Source organism: Chrysochloris asiatica, unplaced genomic scaffold, assembly GCF_000296735.1.
Source record: "Chrysochloris asiatica unplaced genomic scaffold, ChrAsi1.0 scaffold00052, whole genome shotgun sequence".
Lineage (NCBI taxonomy): Eukaryota > Metazoa > Chordata > Mammalia > Afrosoricida > Chrysochloridae > Chrysochloris > Chrysochloris asiatica.
In genome coordinates, this window is record NW_006408570.1 from 14,560,813 (window position 1) to 14,579,392 (window position 18,580).

General features: G+C 38.2%; 1 protein-coding gene across 1 annotated transcript in view; it reads left to right on the forward strand.

Annotated features, from left to right (window-relative positions):
* Positions 1–18,580, forward strand: part of PELI1 (pellino E3 ubiquitin protein ligase 1) — a 74,554-nt gene that overhangs the window by 50,875 nt on the left and 5,099 nt on the right. Inside the window, exons 2-4 of the mRNA XM_006862963.1 lie at positions 10,365–10,504; positions 14,504–14,633; positions 17,434–17,535. Of these exons, the coding sequence (XP_006863025.1) occupies positions 10,434–10,504; positions 14,504–14,633; positions 17,434–17,535 (303 nt within the window). The 5' untranslated portion in view covers positions 10,365–10,433. The remainder of the gene's footprint in view (positions 1–10,364; positions 10,505–14,503; positions 14,634–17,433; positions 17,536–18,580) is intronic.

Below are 18,580 nucleotides of genomic sequence, written 5' to 3' on the forward strand. Positions count from 1 at the left end.
TGTTGAAGAGCAGAGATGTCAGCTTGAGGACTACGGTGCGCCTGACCCAAGCCATGGTATTTTCAATAACCTCATATGCATGCGAGAACTGGACAGTGAATAACGAAGACTGTAGAAGAATTGATGCTTTTGAGTTATGGTGTTGGAGGAGAATATTGAAAAGTGCCATGGGCTGCCAGAGTGCTCTTTAGAGGCCAAGATGGCCAGACTTCGCCTCTCATACTTTGGACATATTGTCAGGACGGACCAGACACTGGAGAAAGGATATCATGTTTGGTAAGGTGGAGGATCAGAGAAATAGAGGAAGACCCCAACTAGATGGATTGGCCAAGTGGCAGCATTGATGGACTCAAGCTTGGCAACAGTAGTGAGGTTGGCCCAGGATCGGGCAGTGTTTTGTTCTGTTGTGCATAAGGTTTCTATGGGTCAGTAGCGACTCAGTGGCACCTAACAGCAACATCAACATACGGCCCATGGGCCAGATGTTCCCCACCCTTGCTGTGTAAGGTTTCCAAGAAGCCGTTGGTGGGTTTGAACCATTGACCTCATGTTAACAGTCAAGTATTTATCCTACACCATACCAGGACTCTTAATACCTCTGGGTTATTTTTGTCATTTCAAGAATGTTTTCTAAATGGTATCATAGATACAGCCTTTTGAGACTGGCTTTTTTTCCCTCATCGTAATGGTGGTAGTAGTGTGCCGTGGAATTGATTCTGACGCATAGTGACCCTGTACAGGGTTTCTGAGGCTGTAAATCTTTACAGGAGCAGAAAGCCTTATCTTTCTCTCGCAGAACAGCTGGTAGTTTTGAACTGCTAACCTTGAGGTTAGCAGCCCTACTCATAACTACTGTGCTACCAGAGCTCCTTACTTACCATTATAATCTGCATATATCCGTAGTTTGTTCCTTTTTATTGCTCAATTGTATTCCACTACTCTATGCTGAGTAGTGTGGATGTGCCATAGTTTAACCATTCACCCATTGAAGGACTTCTGGGTTGTTTCTTAGTTTGACTCTGTTAAGAAAAACTGCTATAAACATTCATGTATCCATTTTTATGTGAACATAAATTTTCACTTCTCTGGGATATATGCCCAGGAGTGCAATTGCTACATCATCTGGTATAGTTACATGTTTCATTTATTAAGAAACTTCCAAACTATTTTTCAGACTGACTATAAGTATCATTTTATATTCCCACCAGCAATTTATAAGTAATTCAGTTTCTCAAATGTATGAGTTTTTCAGTTTCTCAGCATCCTCACCAGCATTTGCTGTTGTCATCGTTTTTTATTTAAGCTATTCTGATAAGTGTGTACTGATGTCTTTTTCTGGCTCTAATTTGCATATTTCCCTAGTGGCTAATTAGGAGCCTGGTGTGCTCAGCAGCTAACTGAAAAGGTTTGAGCCCGCCAGCAGCTCTGCTGGAAAAAGATCCTTAAGTTTACCAAACTAAACCTGATACCATCAAGTTGATTCAGACTCATAGAGACCATACAGGACCGAGTAGAACTGTCCCATTGAGTTTCCACAATTGTAGTCTTTTTTTTTTTTCAATTGTGATTTATGTGATAGTTTACATGGGAAAACCTTAGTTTTACATACATCCTATTGTATATTGTTTCACTGCACAATTGTAATCTTTACAGAAGCAGATTTTGACATCTTTCTTCCGTGGAGTAGCTGTTGGTAGGTTTGAACCACCTACTTCTTTCTCAGTATCAGCCTAGCTCTTAACCACTCAAGATTTCAGCCTAAGAAAATCCTCTGAGGCAGGCAGTTCCGCTCTGTCTAATAAGCACACTGTGAGTCAAAATCAGCTCAATGGCAACAAGTTTATGTTTTATTTCTTTTTAATGGCTAATGATGTTGAGTCAGGAGCTCTGATAGCATAGTGGATTACAAGCTGGCCTGATAACCATAAGGTCAGCAGATCAAATCTACCAGCTGCTCCTCAGGAACAGCCTCGGAAACCTATGCATGATAGCTATAAGTCAAAACTGACTCCACGGCACATTACCACCATCACCAATGATGCTGAACATTTTTCTTGTGCTTATTTGTCAGCTTAATACCTTCTTTGGTGAAATATCTGACCATTTTCTAATTGGATAGTTTCTGTTTTAAAATGTTTACATACAGATATATACACACAGACATATATATGTATTCTAGTTACTAGTCCTTTGTCAGATGTGTGGTTTGTCAGAATATTCTCTCTTTTACATGTCTTTCCATCCTTTTAGCAGCAGAAAGAAGAGAGAAGCAAATGTTTTCAATTTTGATAGTCTACTTTAATAGTTTTCCTTTGGTGGATCCTGCTTTTGGTGTCAAGTCCAAAAATTCTTATACTAGCCCTAGATTCTGAAATTTTTCTCTTATGCTTTGTGAAAAGTTTCATTATTTATTTGCCTTAATCCAGTAGCATTATATAGTTTTCAGCATATAAATCCTGTACACATTGTTAGATACATGCTTCTTATTGTTAAGTACCCTCAAGTTTGACTCAGGGTCGCTATGAGTCAGTACTGACTAGATGGTACTTAACAGCAATAACTGTTTATGGGAGCAGAAAGGATTGTCTTAATGCTTAGGTATTTCTTTATTGGTGGGTGATTGTAAATATAATTGTATTTTTAATTTTCATGTCTGTATGTTCATTGCTAACATATAGAAATATGAGAGGACTATGAAACCTCACAAAAAAATGAAAAGATAATGGAATTTTTCCATGAATTTATCTTGAATCATGTAGCCTAATTAAATTTACTATCCATTGTTTGTTTCTTTCTTTCTTTTTGTAAAGAAGTTAAGCATTTTCTGTATAGACATTCATGTCTATAAAAGAAGTTTTATTTTTTAGATCTGTGTGCCTTTTATTTTCCCTTTTTGTCTTATTGCACTGGTTAGAACTTCCAGCATTGTATCTAGTAAGAATGATAAGAGCAGACATCTTGCCTTGTTCTCCATTGTAGCTGGAAAGATTTCAGTCTTACACCATTGAGCATAACAGTAGCTATCGAGTTTTTTGTAGATGTTCTCTATCAAAATGATTTAACTTTCCCTCTAATTTCTAAACATGAGTGTCGAATTTCATAAAATCCTTTCTGCATCAATTGATAGTGATCATAATGGCTGGTTACATTTATTGATTTTCAAATACTGAATCACTTTTTACCTGTGAAATAAACCCCACTTAGTGTTATAATTCTTTTTTCATATTGCTGGATTCTATTTCCTAATCTTTTGTTTAAATTTTTTTATCATGAGAGAGATTGGTATGTAGTTCTTTCTTTGGTTTGGTTTGGTTTGGTACTGTTTATGGTTTTGTTTTCAGGGTAAGGTAGTTTTACAACATGAATCTCTTCTGCTTTTTGAAGAGTGTATAAAGTTTGTGTTAATTCTTCTGTAAATAAACACTTGGTAAAATCCTTCAATGAAATGATCTGAGCCTCGAGATTCCTTATCTGGGAGTTTTCAATTTTTTAATTCAATTTTCTTAATATTACAGTGTATTTAAAATTGCTGGGTGAATTGTGATCATTTATGTTTTTCAAGAAATTGGTCATATTTTTCTAAGTTGTAAAATTTATAGGTGCAGAGTTGTTAGCCGGAGTCCTTCTCTATCCTTTTAAAGTCTGCAGGTTCTGTAGTGTGATATCTTTTGTTGGATTCCTGATATTGGTCATTTGTGTATCTTTTTGTTTATGAGCATTTTGGTTTGGTTGGTTGGCTTTTGTCAGTTTCACAGAAGTTTGTCAAGTTTTTTGACAGTTTCAAAGAACTAGTTCTGTGAATTTCTATTTTTCAGATTTCATTGATTTCAGCTCTTTGTTATTTCCTTCTTTCTCTTTGCTTTGAGTCTATTTTGTTCTCTTTATAGGTTCTTGAGGTGGGAGCTTTGATTATTTTGACTTGGAACCTTTCCTCTTTCTTGTCTTGTTTAAAAACTTTTTATTATGAATTAAGTGAAAGTTTACAGAGCAGATCATCAGTTTTACTTTAAACAAATCATATACTTTGCATCATTACAAGGATTGCAAACCTCTCAGTGTACCTTCAGTTAACGGTATTTACCGCTACTCACTTTAACTCTTGCAGTCCTACCTGTGTCTTCCAATACCTTCATCTTTCCTCTGCTAACCTCCCTCGTGTTGTATGTGCGTACCCTATCATCTATGTTAACATGTGTCTACCGTCTAGTTCATAAATAATTTCCCTTCCTTCTCCCCTCTTAACCATCACAGATTGGTTCTTTTATCAAGAAAACCTTTTCTTAACTTTTTACAACATTGGTGTTACACAATATTTGCTATTTTTGTGATTAACTTATTTCACTCAGCATAATGTGGCACAATATGGCTCATCCAAGTTGTGAAGTGTTTTGCAGATTCATAGTTATTCTTCAACACTGTGCATTATTCTGTTGTATGTATGTACCAGAGTTTCTTTGGCCATTTTTCTGTTGATGGGCATCTTGGTTGTCTCCATCTTTTGATGTCTCTTGTAGCCAGGATATTGAAATATCCTGTTTTCCATTCTCCTCTGTCTCTTGACTGGTACGTTTAGTCCATTTACATGTAGTTTAATTATCAATAGGTATGTGGGAGTCCTAAGGAGCTCTGGTAGCGTAGTGGTTACGAATCGGGCTGTGAACCTTAAGGCCAGCAGTTTGAAACTACCAGCTGCTCCGCGGGAGAAAGATGAGGCGTTCTGCTCCTGTAAAGATTTACAGCCTCGGAAACCCTGTACAGGGTCACTATGGGTCGGAACCGAATCGAAGGCACTTAACAACAACAACAATGTGGGAATCCTGGTGTGGCACTGCAAGTTAATGCACTGGACTGCAAAGCCGATTTGAACTGCAAGGTTAGCAGTTCAAGCTCACCATCCGCTCCTTGGAAACCCTATACATGGTCACTATGAGTTGGAACTGACATAATGGCACTTAACAACAACCACATCAATAGGTGTGGGTTGATTGCTCTTTTTGCATTGTATCTTTTGTGGTATGACTGGTTTCTATGTTCTACATTATTTTCTGTGCTGAGTTCGTTTTTGGTTTTTTATGGGTTTTCTTTATATTTTCATGGTGTTATGTTTATTAAATATTTCTGATTTTCCTCTTTCATTTTGATATGCAGGTATATTAATTTTCTTTGAAGTTATCCTATAATTTATTAATTATTTTCCCCTGTTTAAAACAGTATCTTGAAAGTAGATTTTATCTTGAAATCTACTTGACGTCCTTGACATTGAGAAGATCTGTATCTACTTTATTGTGTATTTTTGCTTTCTGGTTAGTTGACTTCATTGTAAATTGATAACTCTGGTTCCGTATTTTCAATTTTGTCGGTTTGTCTTACTTTAAATGTTTCTATATCAGGATTGAGTTCTGGGTGGTGTTGTCATGTATGGTAATCTCAGGTTGTCCACTGTTGGTTCTCAGTCCAAAGAACAACCATTAGTATTTTTTGTAAAGTTGGTCTGGTCACTTACAAATTCCTTTAATTTCTGTTTACAGGAAACGTCCTCATCTTGCTGTCACATTTGAGGGATGGCTTTGCTGGGCATATGATTCTTGGTTGGCAATTTTCCTTTCAGAGTTTTGTATATGTCAACCCATTGGTTTCTTGCCTGCATGGCTTCTGTTGAGAAATCAGAGCTTAGACTTAGTGGTTCTCCTTGGTAGGTAACTTTTCATTTTTTTCCCAAGCTGCTCTCAGGATTCTTGTCTTTGATGTTGGAGAGCTTGATTATGATACGTCTTGATTTTCTTTGGGGATCTATCCTATGTGGAGTACATTTAACTTCTTGTATACTTATCTTCTCATCTTTCACGATATTAGGGAAGTTTTCTCCCAGCAACTCTTTGACAGTTCTCTGTGCTTTTTATTGTCTCTCCCTCTTCTGGAATTCCAATTACCCATAAGTTGCTCCTTGTTATGGTGTCCCATATAACTCTTACACTTCCTTCAGATTTTTTCATTCCTTCTTTCTGTTTTTCTTTTGTTGTTGTTAAGTGTTATCAAGTTGATTTCAACTCATAGTGACCCTATTGTATAGGGTTTCCGAGGAGTGGCTGGTGAGTTTGAACCACTGACCTTGTGGTTCAAAACCGACTTTGCAGTCCAGCGCATTAATCCACAGCACCACACCAGGACTCTGGCATACTATTATTGATTCATCTTCCTGCTCACTAATTCAGGTTTCCATTGCTTCACATCTATTCCTTTATCATTTCAATGCCTTGCCCATTTCTTAGATCTTAGTATTAATCTTCTGGATTTCTAATCACAGGTTAGTATTGTTTCAAATTTTGCATTTATTTTGTCTGTTCTTGTATTTTCCTGAGTTCTTCTAAAGTTTCTTTCAGTGTTCTTGCTTTTCTCAGTCTTTCTGTCAATCCTTTGAAGGTACCCAAATAACATTCTTTTGAATTTTTTATCAGTTAGTTTCATTACCTAAATGTTTTCTGTCCCTGCATCTTGGTCATTTGTTTGAGCTATTCTCTCTTATTTCTTCCTGTGAAATAAAATTGTCTGTTGTTTCTGGGGTATTGTAGGGTTGTTGTATTTGTATTTAATTGATGATTGTATGTGGGTGTGTTCTTAGACTCTTGCCAACTGTCCCCTCTGTGAGTAGTTAGAGAATGGAAGTGTGTGTACCCAGTTCTCGTTCACGGTTTGTATACTTCAGTTTAGGGTGAGTTTGGCTGGAGCTGGCTGCTATCTAATGGTAATCAAGTGGTGTCGGAGCTAGTGTTGGCTCTTTCCCAGTGGATGGAGCTGCAGAGAGCACACTTGTGGCAGAGCTCTGTGGGCAGGGTTCCTGTTCCTTTCCGGTGGGAAAAAGAAAACCCCTCACACGGACAAGGAACCAATCATACAAAGAGAATATAATAAAAAGAAAAAAATAAAAGCAGGCAACAAGCAGGAAAAAAACAATTATAGTAACTATAAAAGAGTGACAGAGAAATAGAGCGGTAGAAGAGAAAATAAAAGAAATTTTAAAAACACTTCAGAACAACTAAAACAAACAAACAGTGCAGCTCTTGGACCTGGAGAGGAGAAAACTCTGAGGTACTACTGCAAGCCAAGGAGCTCATGAGGTGTATGTGAGAAGGATGTGACAACAGAATTTCCTGGCCCTAGATGGAGTTCCTAACCATTCACCAAGCCCACAGATGCCCTTATGGTCCTAATAGACACGAAAATCCGCTCCATCAAGGGATCCAGGAACTACTTCCAGATTGAGTGCCCTTGATTGAACTGGGGTCAGGGCCTATTAGGACCATAGGACGACAGGGCAGCTGGAAGCAGGGTGACTGGTTAGATGCTGGTCTGGTGCCTCAGAGGATCTGTGGTCTGGAGCCTAGCCCACCTGAATCCAGGCACCAAAGCAGTGCAGCTGGCCCCTGCCTCACCCTGACTTGACTTCTAACTAAGTGACTCTGAACTCCCAGAGTTTGCCTGAGGATGGGTGCTGGCCACATCTGGAAATCCCACTTTCCTCTTTCTTATATATGCATCTTTGTTTTTAAGGGCCACTGAGGTGGTTCCGACTCATAGCAACCCTGTATAGCATTTCCAAGAAGCAACTGGTAGGTCTGAACTGCAGACCCAGTTCTTATCCTACAGAGCCACACCAGGACCCCATATATGCATCTAGTGTTAAAAGTTTCCTACCAGCACTACAGTAGATGTATCCCACAAATTTTTATATGAGCTATTTTCATTTTTATCTCACTTCAATATTTTTTTGTTTTTTTTCCTGGAGAATTAATTGCCCTATGAATTATTTAGACGTATGTTCAGTTTCCAAGTACTTGGAGATTTGCTTACCTTTCTTAGTGATTTTTAGTTTTATTTTACTAAGAACATACTCTTTGGTTTTGATGTTTTTTAAATTTAGAGTATTGTGTGTGTGTGTGTGTAAAATGGAATTCAAAGATAATGGAATTTTTCCATGACCTTTTTGAAGCACCCCTGGATACACAGTCTACTGGTGTCTTCATTGGTAATCAATCATATCAATTCAAGTAAAGTATAAAACCTTACCTCTCTTTTACTTATCTTGCTAACTGTTGTTGTTAAGTGCAATCAAATTGGTTCCAACTCACAGGGACACTGTCTAGGGTTTCCAAGGAGCAGCTGGTGGGTTTGTACTGCCTACCTTGTGGTTCATAGTTCAGTGCTGATCCTACGGCATCACACCAGGAGTCCTTCTTGCTTATAGTTGTCTTAAATATTTCCTTTACATGCATTTGGAATCACCACATCAATGTTAAAATTGTTTACTACAACCATTAAACCTACTTTAGAAAACTCAAAAAAAGAAAAATATGTAGCCATCTTTTGCTTACCATGTTCATTCTTGTTTCCTGGTATTCAAGGTTCTTTGATCACTTCCATGTAGAGAACTTACTTTAGCCATTCTTTTAGATTATGTCTGCTAGTTCCTTTGAGAATGTCTTGATTTCCCCTTTATTCCTGAGGGACATTTCATGGTTTGTGAGGAGAAATCTAGTCATTCTGATTGTTTTTCCCGTATAAGTAAGGTGGTTGTTATTTCTGGCTGCTTTCAATTTATTTTCTCTGTCTTTAATTTTCAGAAATTCAATTATGGTATGTCTTGCAATGGATTTCCTTGGATTTATTGTTCAGGATTTCTCTTTCCAGCATCCCATTATTTCTTCAAATCTGTTTTCAGCCTTTCTTTTTCTCATGCCCTTTTGTTACAGTATCACAGATCCCTATAGTTCCCACACCCTACAATCTATCTTCTCTTTGTAGTTTAAATTGGGTAATTTCCCTTCCATTATGCTGTTGTGCCTATCTCTGAGTTTCCTATTTTGGTTAATGCATGCTTTAGTTCTAGAGTTTCCCTTTGTTCTTCTTTTACATTCTGAAACCCAAACCCACTGCCACGGAGCTGATTCTGACTCACAGTGACCCTGTATATGGTTTCCAAGGCTGTAAATCTGTTACAGAAGCAGAAAGCCTTCACTTTCTACCATGGAGTGCTTATCCTACAGCGTCCCCAGGGCTCCTTTTAATTGAGACTGTGGATATTATGTAAAGTTTCCATTTTTGCCGACTTTCTCTGACACTACCATTTGTTGTTGTTAAGTGCCGTCGAGTTGGCTCCAATCCATAGCGACCCTGTATAGGGTTTCCGAGGAGCAGCTGGTGAGCTCAAACTGCTGCCCTTGCAGTTCTAACAGCTTTGCAGTCTGGCGCATTTATCCACAGCGCCACACCAGGACTCCTGATACTACCATAGTAGGGGAATATACCTTGTTACTGCCAGATGAACACAGATGCCTTCTGTTGGCTTCATGGGACAGGAAGTCCAGCTCCTCTTGGTCTCAAAGAACATGGCGGAGGTATCAGACACGTTCCCAGTCAGTGTGCTGAAAACCCTAGTCTATGTATGGCCTTTTCTGACACCATCCAGGCAGAGTGTGGGCTCCTTGTTATGGCTTCATGAGGTAGAAGTCTAGACTTACCACTCAGTCTCAGCTGGTATGGGTGAAGGGAGGCCACAGTGTTTTAGTTTTATATTTTGTTTGGCTGTTCCATCTGTATTAGCATGCTTTTGATGAGACGATTTTTTTTTTTTTTTCCTTTGGGTCTGTGCCACTTGGTATTTCCAGGTTGTTGGTTTCTTCACCTCCTAGTTGAGGTGTGCAAGGGGGCTTCAAAAAGTTAATGGAAAAAATCCACGATCTTTTAATTCCATGTTATCCACGAACTATATGAAGCTTCCTCATATGAGGGCCAAAGAAAACCCAGGAACTCACCACTGTGTCATGTCATTCCTTGACCCCTGAGGACCTTTACAGTTAAGATCTGCCTTCTCTTTCCTCTACAGTAGCTTATATTTTATATTTAATAACCAAAGTTTTAAGGAGCTCTGGTAGTGTAGTGGTTACGAATCGGGCTGCGAACCTTAAGGCCAGCAGTTCGAAACTACCAGCTGCTCCGCGGGAGAAAGATGAGGCTTTCTACTCCCGTAAAGATTTACACCCTCGGAAACCCTGTACAGGGTCGCTATGAGTTGGAAGCAACTCAACGGCACTTAACAACAACAACAACCAAAGTTTTATTTAAAATATTTAGAAGGAAGAATAGGGGAAAGTGCTTCTTCTCCATAGTCCTAGAATTGAAAGTTCCCATAGATACATGTTTTATCTACTTGAACAATTGTGTTAAATTTATAACCATTACTGGGGAAAATGTCGTATACTTTGTATACTCTGTGTTATTATTGTTCCAAGAGGATTGCTCAAAAATAACATTTTTATTTGATCTGTAATTCTTTGTTCACATTATTAATGAAATTTTTTTACCTCTAGGAAATAATGCAAAAGGTGTTCCAAACCTCCTGATCCGTGAACAGAGATTTGAGAAAGCCAACCAAGCTCATGTTTTCTCCTGATCAAGAAAATCACCCATCCAAAGCACCAGTAAAATATGGTGAACTCATTGTCTTAGGGTAAGGATTCTTTACCTGATATGACATAAAATTGAAAAAATACATTTAAAGTGTTTTTATTGAATTTATATAGTCTGCTTCCAAAAAGGATTAATATTACAAGATAATGTTACCAAATCAAGAAACTTTTCAAATTATAATGCTTATGCCGTCTCTTCTAATTGTTTAAATAGCCTCCTAGGAAAAGGGCAGCTTCCTAAACATGAAATGAAAAAGTTATTTGTCTAATGTCACGTAGCGATTTGTCTTCCCAGTCCCATCTTCCAGAAAAATTTGCCTCAGCAGACCTTACCAAAAGTCCCTTCCCCTATTTATTTATTGTTGTTGTTAAGTACTATCAAGTCAGGTCTGACTCATAGTGACCCCCCCACCCTCCGTCGGGTTTCCAAGGAGCAGCTGCTGAGTTCGAACCACTGGCTTTGCAGTTCGAACTAACCTTGAGGTTGAGTGCTTACCCTATGGCACATTGTCCTTTTTGCCCCCTGGAGGCAGCTGTTGACTTGTGTTTTGGGTTCACCTTTATGTACATCTTATAAAAGGGCTTTTACTAATTAAGCACATAGTAGCAATATGATGGCTATGCAGCCATGAACAACCTTGCTACTTGTTTGCTTCAAAAATAATGTTATCCATGTAACTCTCAGAGACACAGTCTGGCGACTGAGTCCGTTATCTCCACTTATTCCGTCTAAACTTGACATAACTGAAAACAGAAGTGCAGTGTCAATCTCTTAACTGGAGAGCTCAGAAATTACAAGTTGCAGAATGTACTTTCTCCCTGCTGTTTCCCTCCTGCCTAAAGAAGCAACTTTAGACATTGCAACATATTTTTGAGTCAGGTTGGTACAACTTCTTGTTTAAGTGAAAATGTGTTAATAGTTTGAGGGGATATAAGAAACTAGGGGATATGGTATTCTGATCTTGACTAAAAGTTAGAAACCCTAGATTCTAATGCTTATTCCAACACTGCCCACTATAGAACTACGGGCAAGCCACTTAACCATTTTGGACTTTGTTGTTGTTGTGAAGTGCCGTCGAGTCAGTTCCCACCCATAGCAGCCCTGTATAGCGTTTCCAAGGAGCAGCTGGTGAGCTTGAACCGCCAACCTTGCAGTTCAAACGGCTTTGCAGTCTGGCCCATTAGCCCACAGCGCCACACCAGGATTTTAGTTTTCTCTAAATGACTCTTGTTAAGTGCCGTCAAGTCAGTTCTGACCCATAGCAACTCTGTATACGATTTCCAAGAAGTGGCTGTTGTGTTTGAACCACCGACCTTGCGAGTAGTCCAGTGCATAGCCTACAGTGCCACACCAGGGCTCCATTTAGACAAAATTATATATATATATATATATATAAGACCCTTTGAGACTTAACACAGCTTGTCCTCTTAGAAACAGAGCTTAACAGGTCATAAGCTCAATACAGTAAATGCAGTATTATAACATTCATATGTAAAAGTCTGTATTTTTGTTGTTAATTACCATTGAGTTGGTTCCATAGTGACCCTGTATAGGGTTTCCAAGGAGCCGCTGGTGAACTTGAACCACCAACCTTGCAGTTCATACGGCTTTGCAGTCTGACGCACTAACCCACAGCATCACATCAGGACTCCAAAAGTCTATATTATTGTTGTTATTGTGAAGTTCTTTCGAGCCGGTTCCGACCCATAGTGACCCTGTATAGGGTTTTCGAGAAGCAGCTGGTGAACTTGAACCATATGGAACTCTCTAAATCCTATACATGGCCATTATGAGTCAGAACTGATTGACTGCACGTAACAACATCATCATCCTGGTGTGCCATTGTAGAGTAAGCACTGGACTGATTAACCACAGGGTCCGTGGTTCAAATCTAGCAGCTGCTCCTCAGAAGCCCTATACAAGGTTGTTATGAGTCTGAACCAACTCAGTGGCACTTCACAACAACAACATGAGTTGGAACTGACTTGACGACACACAACAATAGCAGTGTCAAGTTACAAATTCAAGTCACAGATTTCAAGATTAATGACAGCTTTTTAACTACTATTAAAAACTAAATTCATCATCTGAAGACTAGAGTTTACAATTCTGTTTTAAACTTCCTCTCCCAGTATAACAGTTTCTCACATAATCTTTAGCAGTAGTAATTGTTTCTGTGTCTGGCAGTTGGTGTCTTAAAATGCACATAATGCTGTTTTCCCAACCTTCTGGGAAGGATAAATGAAGCTGGACAAGGTTGCCCCTTCCATTCTGTTGCTACTGAAAGAGCTTTAAGGGTGGGGTGATGAAAAAAGTTTTGGAAATAATGGTGATGATTGCACAACCTTGTAACTGTAATTAATGCCACTAATAGTTAAAATGGCAAATTTTGCTACATTCATTTTCCTACAAAAAGAAAAGATAGAATAAAAAGAACTTTGAACTACGGGAACGCAATTTGGGGATAAGAGCCCAGATTCAGAAGAAGGAGGAGTGAGTCATTGGTCTGGGAGGATGGCAGTCAAGAACTCAAGGTGGGGCTGTTGTCAACATATGTCCGAGAATATAGTACAGTTCATGTATTAGCTATGGGCTCAACTCTGGCCTTTTAGTGAGAGCTAGCAAGTTTAGCAAGGCTTTCTCCAATGTAAATTAGTGTTTTGTTTTTTATCCGTTTAAAAAAAAAAAAAAAAAACACCTCTCCACAGTTTTAGAACATGATTCTTCTTTAAAACTGTCCCTATTCCTTGTCTCATTTCCCCCAGTTTAGCTAGTTCTATGGGCACTAACGATTTTGTTAGGGTAGGATAATGAGGAGATCAGGGGATGAATGAGGAGAGATTATTAAAATACTGCTTATACCACAGTGAAACCATAGTGGGGGAGGAGGGGCGGGGAGACACAAAACGACCTGGGTTAAATTCTGATTTTGCCAGCATCATATATAATGTGATTTTTAGAAAATAGCGTAACTTCCACTGAGCCTGTTCCCTAACTTGTGAAAATGAAGTCACTGGTGTCAGTCTTGTAGAGTTTGTGTGAGGATTGATTAAATAAAGATGGCACTTCACAACAACAGTGTGTGGTATGGATAGACTCCAGAAGTGACTGATACATAGGAAACACACAATTTTTAAAACATTTCTCCTAATTTTGTTCAGTTATTTCTTGTTTATCTTTCAGGCATATAGGAGAGGGCTTCAAAAGGCCATAGAAAATTTAAATGACAAAATAATGAGTTTTTCCACGAACTTTTTGAAGGCCCCTCATGTATGTTATCATGAAGAATGAGTGGTCATAAGGTCTGAAGAACAGAGTATGTTTACTACTTAGCAGACATCTCAGTTAGACCAGTTCTGCCAGCAGAATGGTGAATGTGTATGTGGACATCTAGGTAGCTAAGACTTAACCAAGAAGTCTAAAAATGCCTGATTTCAAAGGTTTAGATATCTAAAGTGTTTGTTTCACAATTAAAGCCAATTCTGTTTTGAACGATGCATACCGTGCTTTTAAAAGTAGTATTGTTGTTATGTGCCATCGAGTCGGTTCTGACCCATAGCGACCCTGTATAGGGTTTCCGAGGGTGTAAATCTTTACGGGAGTAGAAAGCCTCATCTTTCTCCCGCGGTGCAGCTGGTAGTTTCAAACCGCTGACCTTAAGATTCGCAGCCCGATTCGTAACCACTACGCTACCAGAGCACATGCAAAAAAAATTTTTTAAACAGTAAGTCAGCTATTCCATTAATCAGCTCTTGATTATCTTCAATAACAGAAGAAAAAAATATTGATAACTCAAAACTGTGTGTAATACAAAAGGTACTTCTTTGTGGCTTTGGAACCTGACCAGAAAGAATCTCATTTTGTTTCACACCCAGGCATCTGGTCTGGGAATCAGCAGTTGCTAAAAGGAATTTGAGATAATTACAGTGAGCCAATAGATAATTAATTGGGAATTTATTCCATCAGACAAAGTAAAACATTGTTTTATAATCCTGTTGTTCTTACAAGAGATCACCTAAACTTTTTCCTCCCCCATCAGGTATAATGGGTCTCTCCCAAATGGCGATAGAGGAAGGAGGAAAAGTAGGTTTGCTTTGTTTAAAAGGCCCAAGGCAAATGGGGTGAAGCCCAGCACTGTGCACATTGCTTGTACTCCTCAGGCTGCAAAGGTAAGAACAAAACAAAAGTGAAATTTCTTTGGAGAAATTGAAAGATTTGTATATGTTGTTTGTGTTCTCTATCATGCTCTTCACATTTCTATTTCAGAAATTCTCTTTTGTTGAAATTTGATACAAGATTTTTCAGACATAATATTTGAAGGGCTGCCATATGGAAGGGAAATCAAACTTTTTCTGTGTGACAAACCTGAATCAGGGAGTGCAAACTAAAAGAAAACATTCCTTTTCCTTATTTTAAAAAATAAAAAAAGTGGAGATTGGGCAAGGGCTTTATCTAGTATTTAAAATTGTTTGGCTGTCTGCCCTGGGATAATGGGAGTTCCACTCTATTAATAGAGGACAAGGTTGCCCAAGGAATGTGGTGTATACGATGTAGTCAGGAATCAAAAGTCTGTTTGAATGAGGTTTTTTGTTTTTTGTTTGTTTTTTAAACTAAAGGTCTGCCCTCTGCATGCTCTTGTTTTTATTTATTGTTGGTTTGAGTTTTGATCTTCGTAGCTTTTAGGACAGTACTTACACAAAGTGAACCTCAATAATTATTAAATTGAATCAGAGCTGTAAAGCAAATACCCAAGTCTACCTGCAATATGACTTCCCAACCCCCTGGCTTATTTAATGCTTCTAACCTCTCTTCCTTTTCCTAAGAAAATCTCAGAAGATGGGTCACCATTTCAGAACACTTGGGATTTTCCTAGAATGGGACGAGTTTTAGAGCTTTGTGTTTCCTGTGATTTATTTTCAATTTTATAACATACAGAATTGATACTGTGGTGAGCAAATAAGAAAAATTAAAGTCCTTTGGCTTGTCTATATTATTCTACCATCTGAAGTACATATTTGTAGATTAAATAAATCAGATGATAAAATTGGCATATGATGTTCTGTTTTAGGTCGCAGCTCTAGTCCATGAAGTTAGTTGGATTTTCTGCTTTGTTTTATATCCAATTTGTTGTCTAAAACAGAATCCGCAAGTCTTGACCAAGCCGCCTCTATTACTAATTGGGAACCAGAGAAGGTAGAAAAGGGTCGGTTCTTTAGGTGCTCCTTGCTGCTCCTTTGCAAAGAAAAGAGGTGCTAAGCAGGTGGTGGAAATGAACAGCTTGTTGATCCAATCTGAACAGCTTCTTACAGCTTTGTCCCATAGCTGTGCTCTTTAGCATTTTGGGTATGACAGGTCTTCATTGAATAATCTTGGTGCTCATCCACTAAATCCCATTTGAGCCCTCAAATCATTGTGACAGCACTTAATTTCTGAATGCCCTTTAGACAGCCAGTACTGCCTCTGGTTCAGAACTTCTATTCTAGGGCAAATGTCTCTAATCTCTGCCTTTGTAATATCCGATTCTGTAAATTTCCTCCATTTTTGCTTTGTCATACTCCTCTTCTTTTTTGTCATTATCTCCTTTTCATTTTTATCGGCTCTTTCCTCCTTCACTTATGGAAGAAAGTATCAGTGATGTCATGAAGAAAACAAATTGTTTTCAATCTGGCACTCATCTGGGTTTAGTAGTTCAAGTCTGCCTTCCAAGTCAGTGAGACCCAAAGTTAATATTGTCACAGTCCTAATTTTCAATCTAAAAACCAGAATTACAAACTCAAAGTACTCAAAAATTGGTGGTTAAAATCTGTAAGGTCATTAAGAATAAGCATCTAAAATACTGAGCACTTATTTGGAAAATCAGTAATTACAGGGTTTAAAACCTATAAAACAATTATATAATGTTTGTGCATAACATAAATACAAGGGGTCTTCAAAAAATCCATGGAAAGGTTAAAAGATAATGGACTTTTCCAGCAACTCTTTGAAATCCCTCGTGGGTAAGACTAGCACTGTATTCTGGAAAAGAGATCCCTCTATGGAGGAAGGAAGATAGGGAAGGAAGACTGTGGGATACTCTATGATTGTAGCTGCAGAATTTAGTTTCTTAAAAAGGAAGATAAGAAGCAAAAGTGACATTGATAAAACTGTGAGTGGTTGATACCCAGTATTCATTTTCTTTATAGATTAGAAATTTTCACAACCTTAATTAATCTTCCAAGTTTTGTTCCAGACATTATCTATTCAAGTAAAATTTTATAATCCCTAAATTCTAATTAGAACACATTTTTCATTTAGCCTGTTTGCTGTATGTATATAACCACTGTGTGCCTTCATATCTATTTTCCTTTTACGTAACCTGTTTCCATATCCTTTGTGCAATGACTAGGTTTTCCCCCCTCTGATAATTAACCTCAGCTCGTGTATATACATAAAAGACATCTGAAAACAAAACTGAAAAGGTCTTTCTAGCGATGTTTTTAGTTTGGTATACATCAGAAGTACAGTCATAGCTCGATTTCCATTTTCGTTTTTGTCGTGTTTATTCACTCTGTGAACACCTTTTGTTTCTAATCTAGGACATGGCAAATACTTGTCATCTGTATAATCACAAAACGTTAAGGAAATAGTTGACTCTACTTACTGGTTAACCTTATAACTCTTCGAAGGACTTTGAAAATAAGATTTATCTTGCAAGGCTTTTTGTCTTCTCCCTATCAAAGCAGCACTGAGTATTGTTTTCATGTTTTATGTGGGGTTTCATTTTGATTACTTTGTAAGTTAAAGCATTTATACAGCAGACCCAGACTTTACTGCATTTTCTATGAAATACCTTATAATTGCTTCAAAGTGTTCCTATCCACACCACTCAGTCTAATTGTTTTGTCACAATCTAGGTTGTGCTCAATTTTAAAATGCTCCAATTTTAATGGCCTGCATGCTAATTTTTACTGTTAATCTTTTCTTTCTTAGGCAATAAGCAACAAGGACCAGCATAGCATATCATATACCTTATCTCGGGCCCAGACAGTGGTGGTTGAGTATACTCATGACAGCAACACTGATATGTTTCAGGTATTATAACATCTGAATTTTGTTTTGTTTTTCTTAATGGAAATAGCTGCCCCTTTTGAATTTTGCCCAATGATTCTGATTATTGATCCTTAATCCTTAATCCAGACCTTAAGGAGCTCTGGTAGCGTAGTGGTTACAAATCGGGCTGCGAACCTTAAGGTCGGCGGTTCGAAACAACCAGCTGCTCCGCGGGAGAAAGATGAGGCTTTCTACTCCCGTAAAGATTTACACCCTCGGAAACCCTATACAGGGTCGCTATGGGTCAGAACCGACTCGATGGCACATAACAACAACAACAACAATCCAGACCTTGACTACGCAAGCCTTTTGTTCTAGGAAATATATTTAGATTCAAAGATCTGAGACCATTTTCTTTTGATAAAATTATTCTAAAAATAAATACAAGCGACATCCAGTCTAGTTACATGTGTTAACCAGCCAGTTTTCACCTAAAACTAAATACTTTATACTTGATGGAAGAATGAAAACACTAAAGAATTTTTATCTGTAAGTGTGCTGATGTAGAAACTCTTGAGGTTCAATTATGCAAAGAATGCCTTTTTGAGAGTCATCATTTTTGTGCAAGGTCATTATTTTGCCTCAGCATTCACATTCTGCAATTTCGGTATACTACTTGATAATAAGGGAGCACTTTGACTCCATACAATAAGCACTGGACTGTAAATCACAAAGTCCATGGTTCGAGCCTTCCAGCTGCTATTCAGGAGAAAGATGATGCTTTCTGCTTCTGCAAAGATTTAAAGCCCCAGAAACCCTGGACAGGGTTGCTATGAGTCAGGGTTGCTATGAGTCAGAACCGACTCGACAGCACTTAACAAGAACTTGATAACAAATACATTAATGCACTGATCGTTTTTAAATGTTTGCTTTAAAACTCAGATACTGCTGTCATCTACTCCACTGATTTCCTTTTCAACTTGCATCTTTCCAAATGAAATTAATTTATTTACTAGCTACCACAGCGTAGTGGTTATGAATCAGGCTGCAAACCGCAAAGTCAGCAGTTCGAAACTACCAGCTGCTC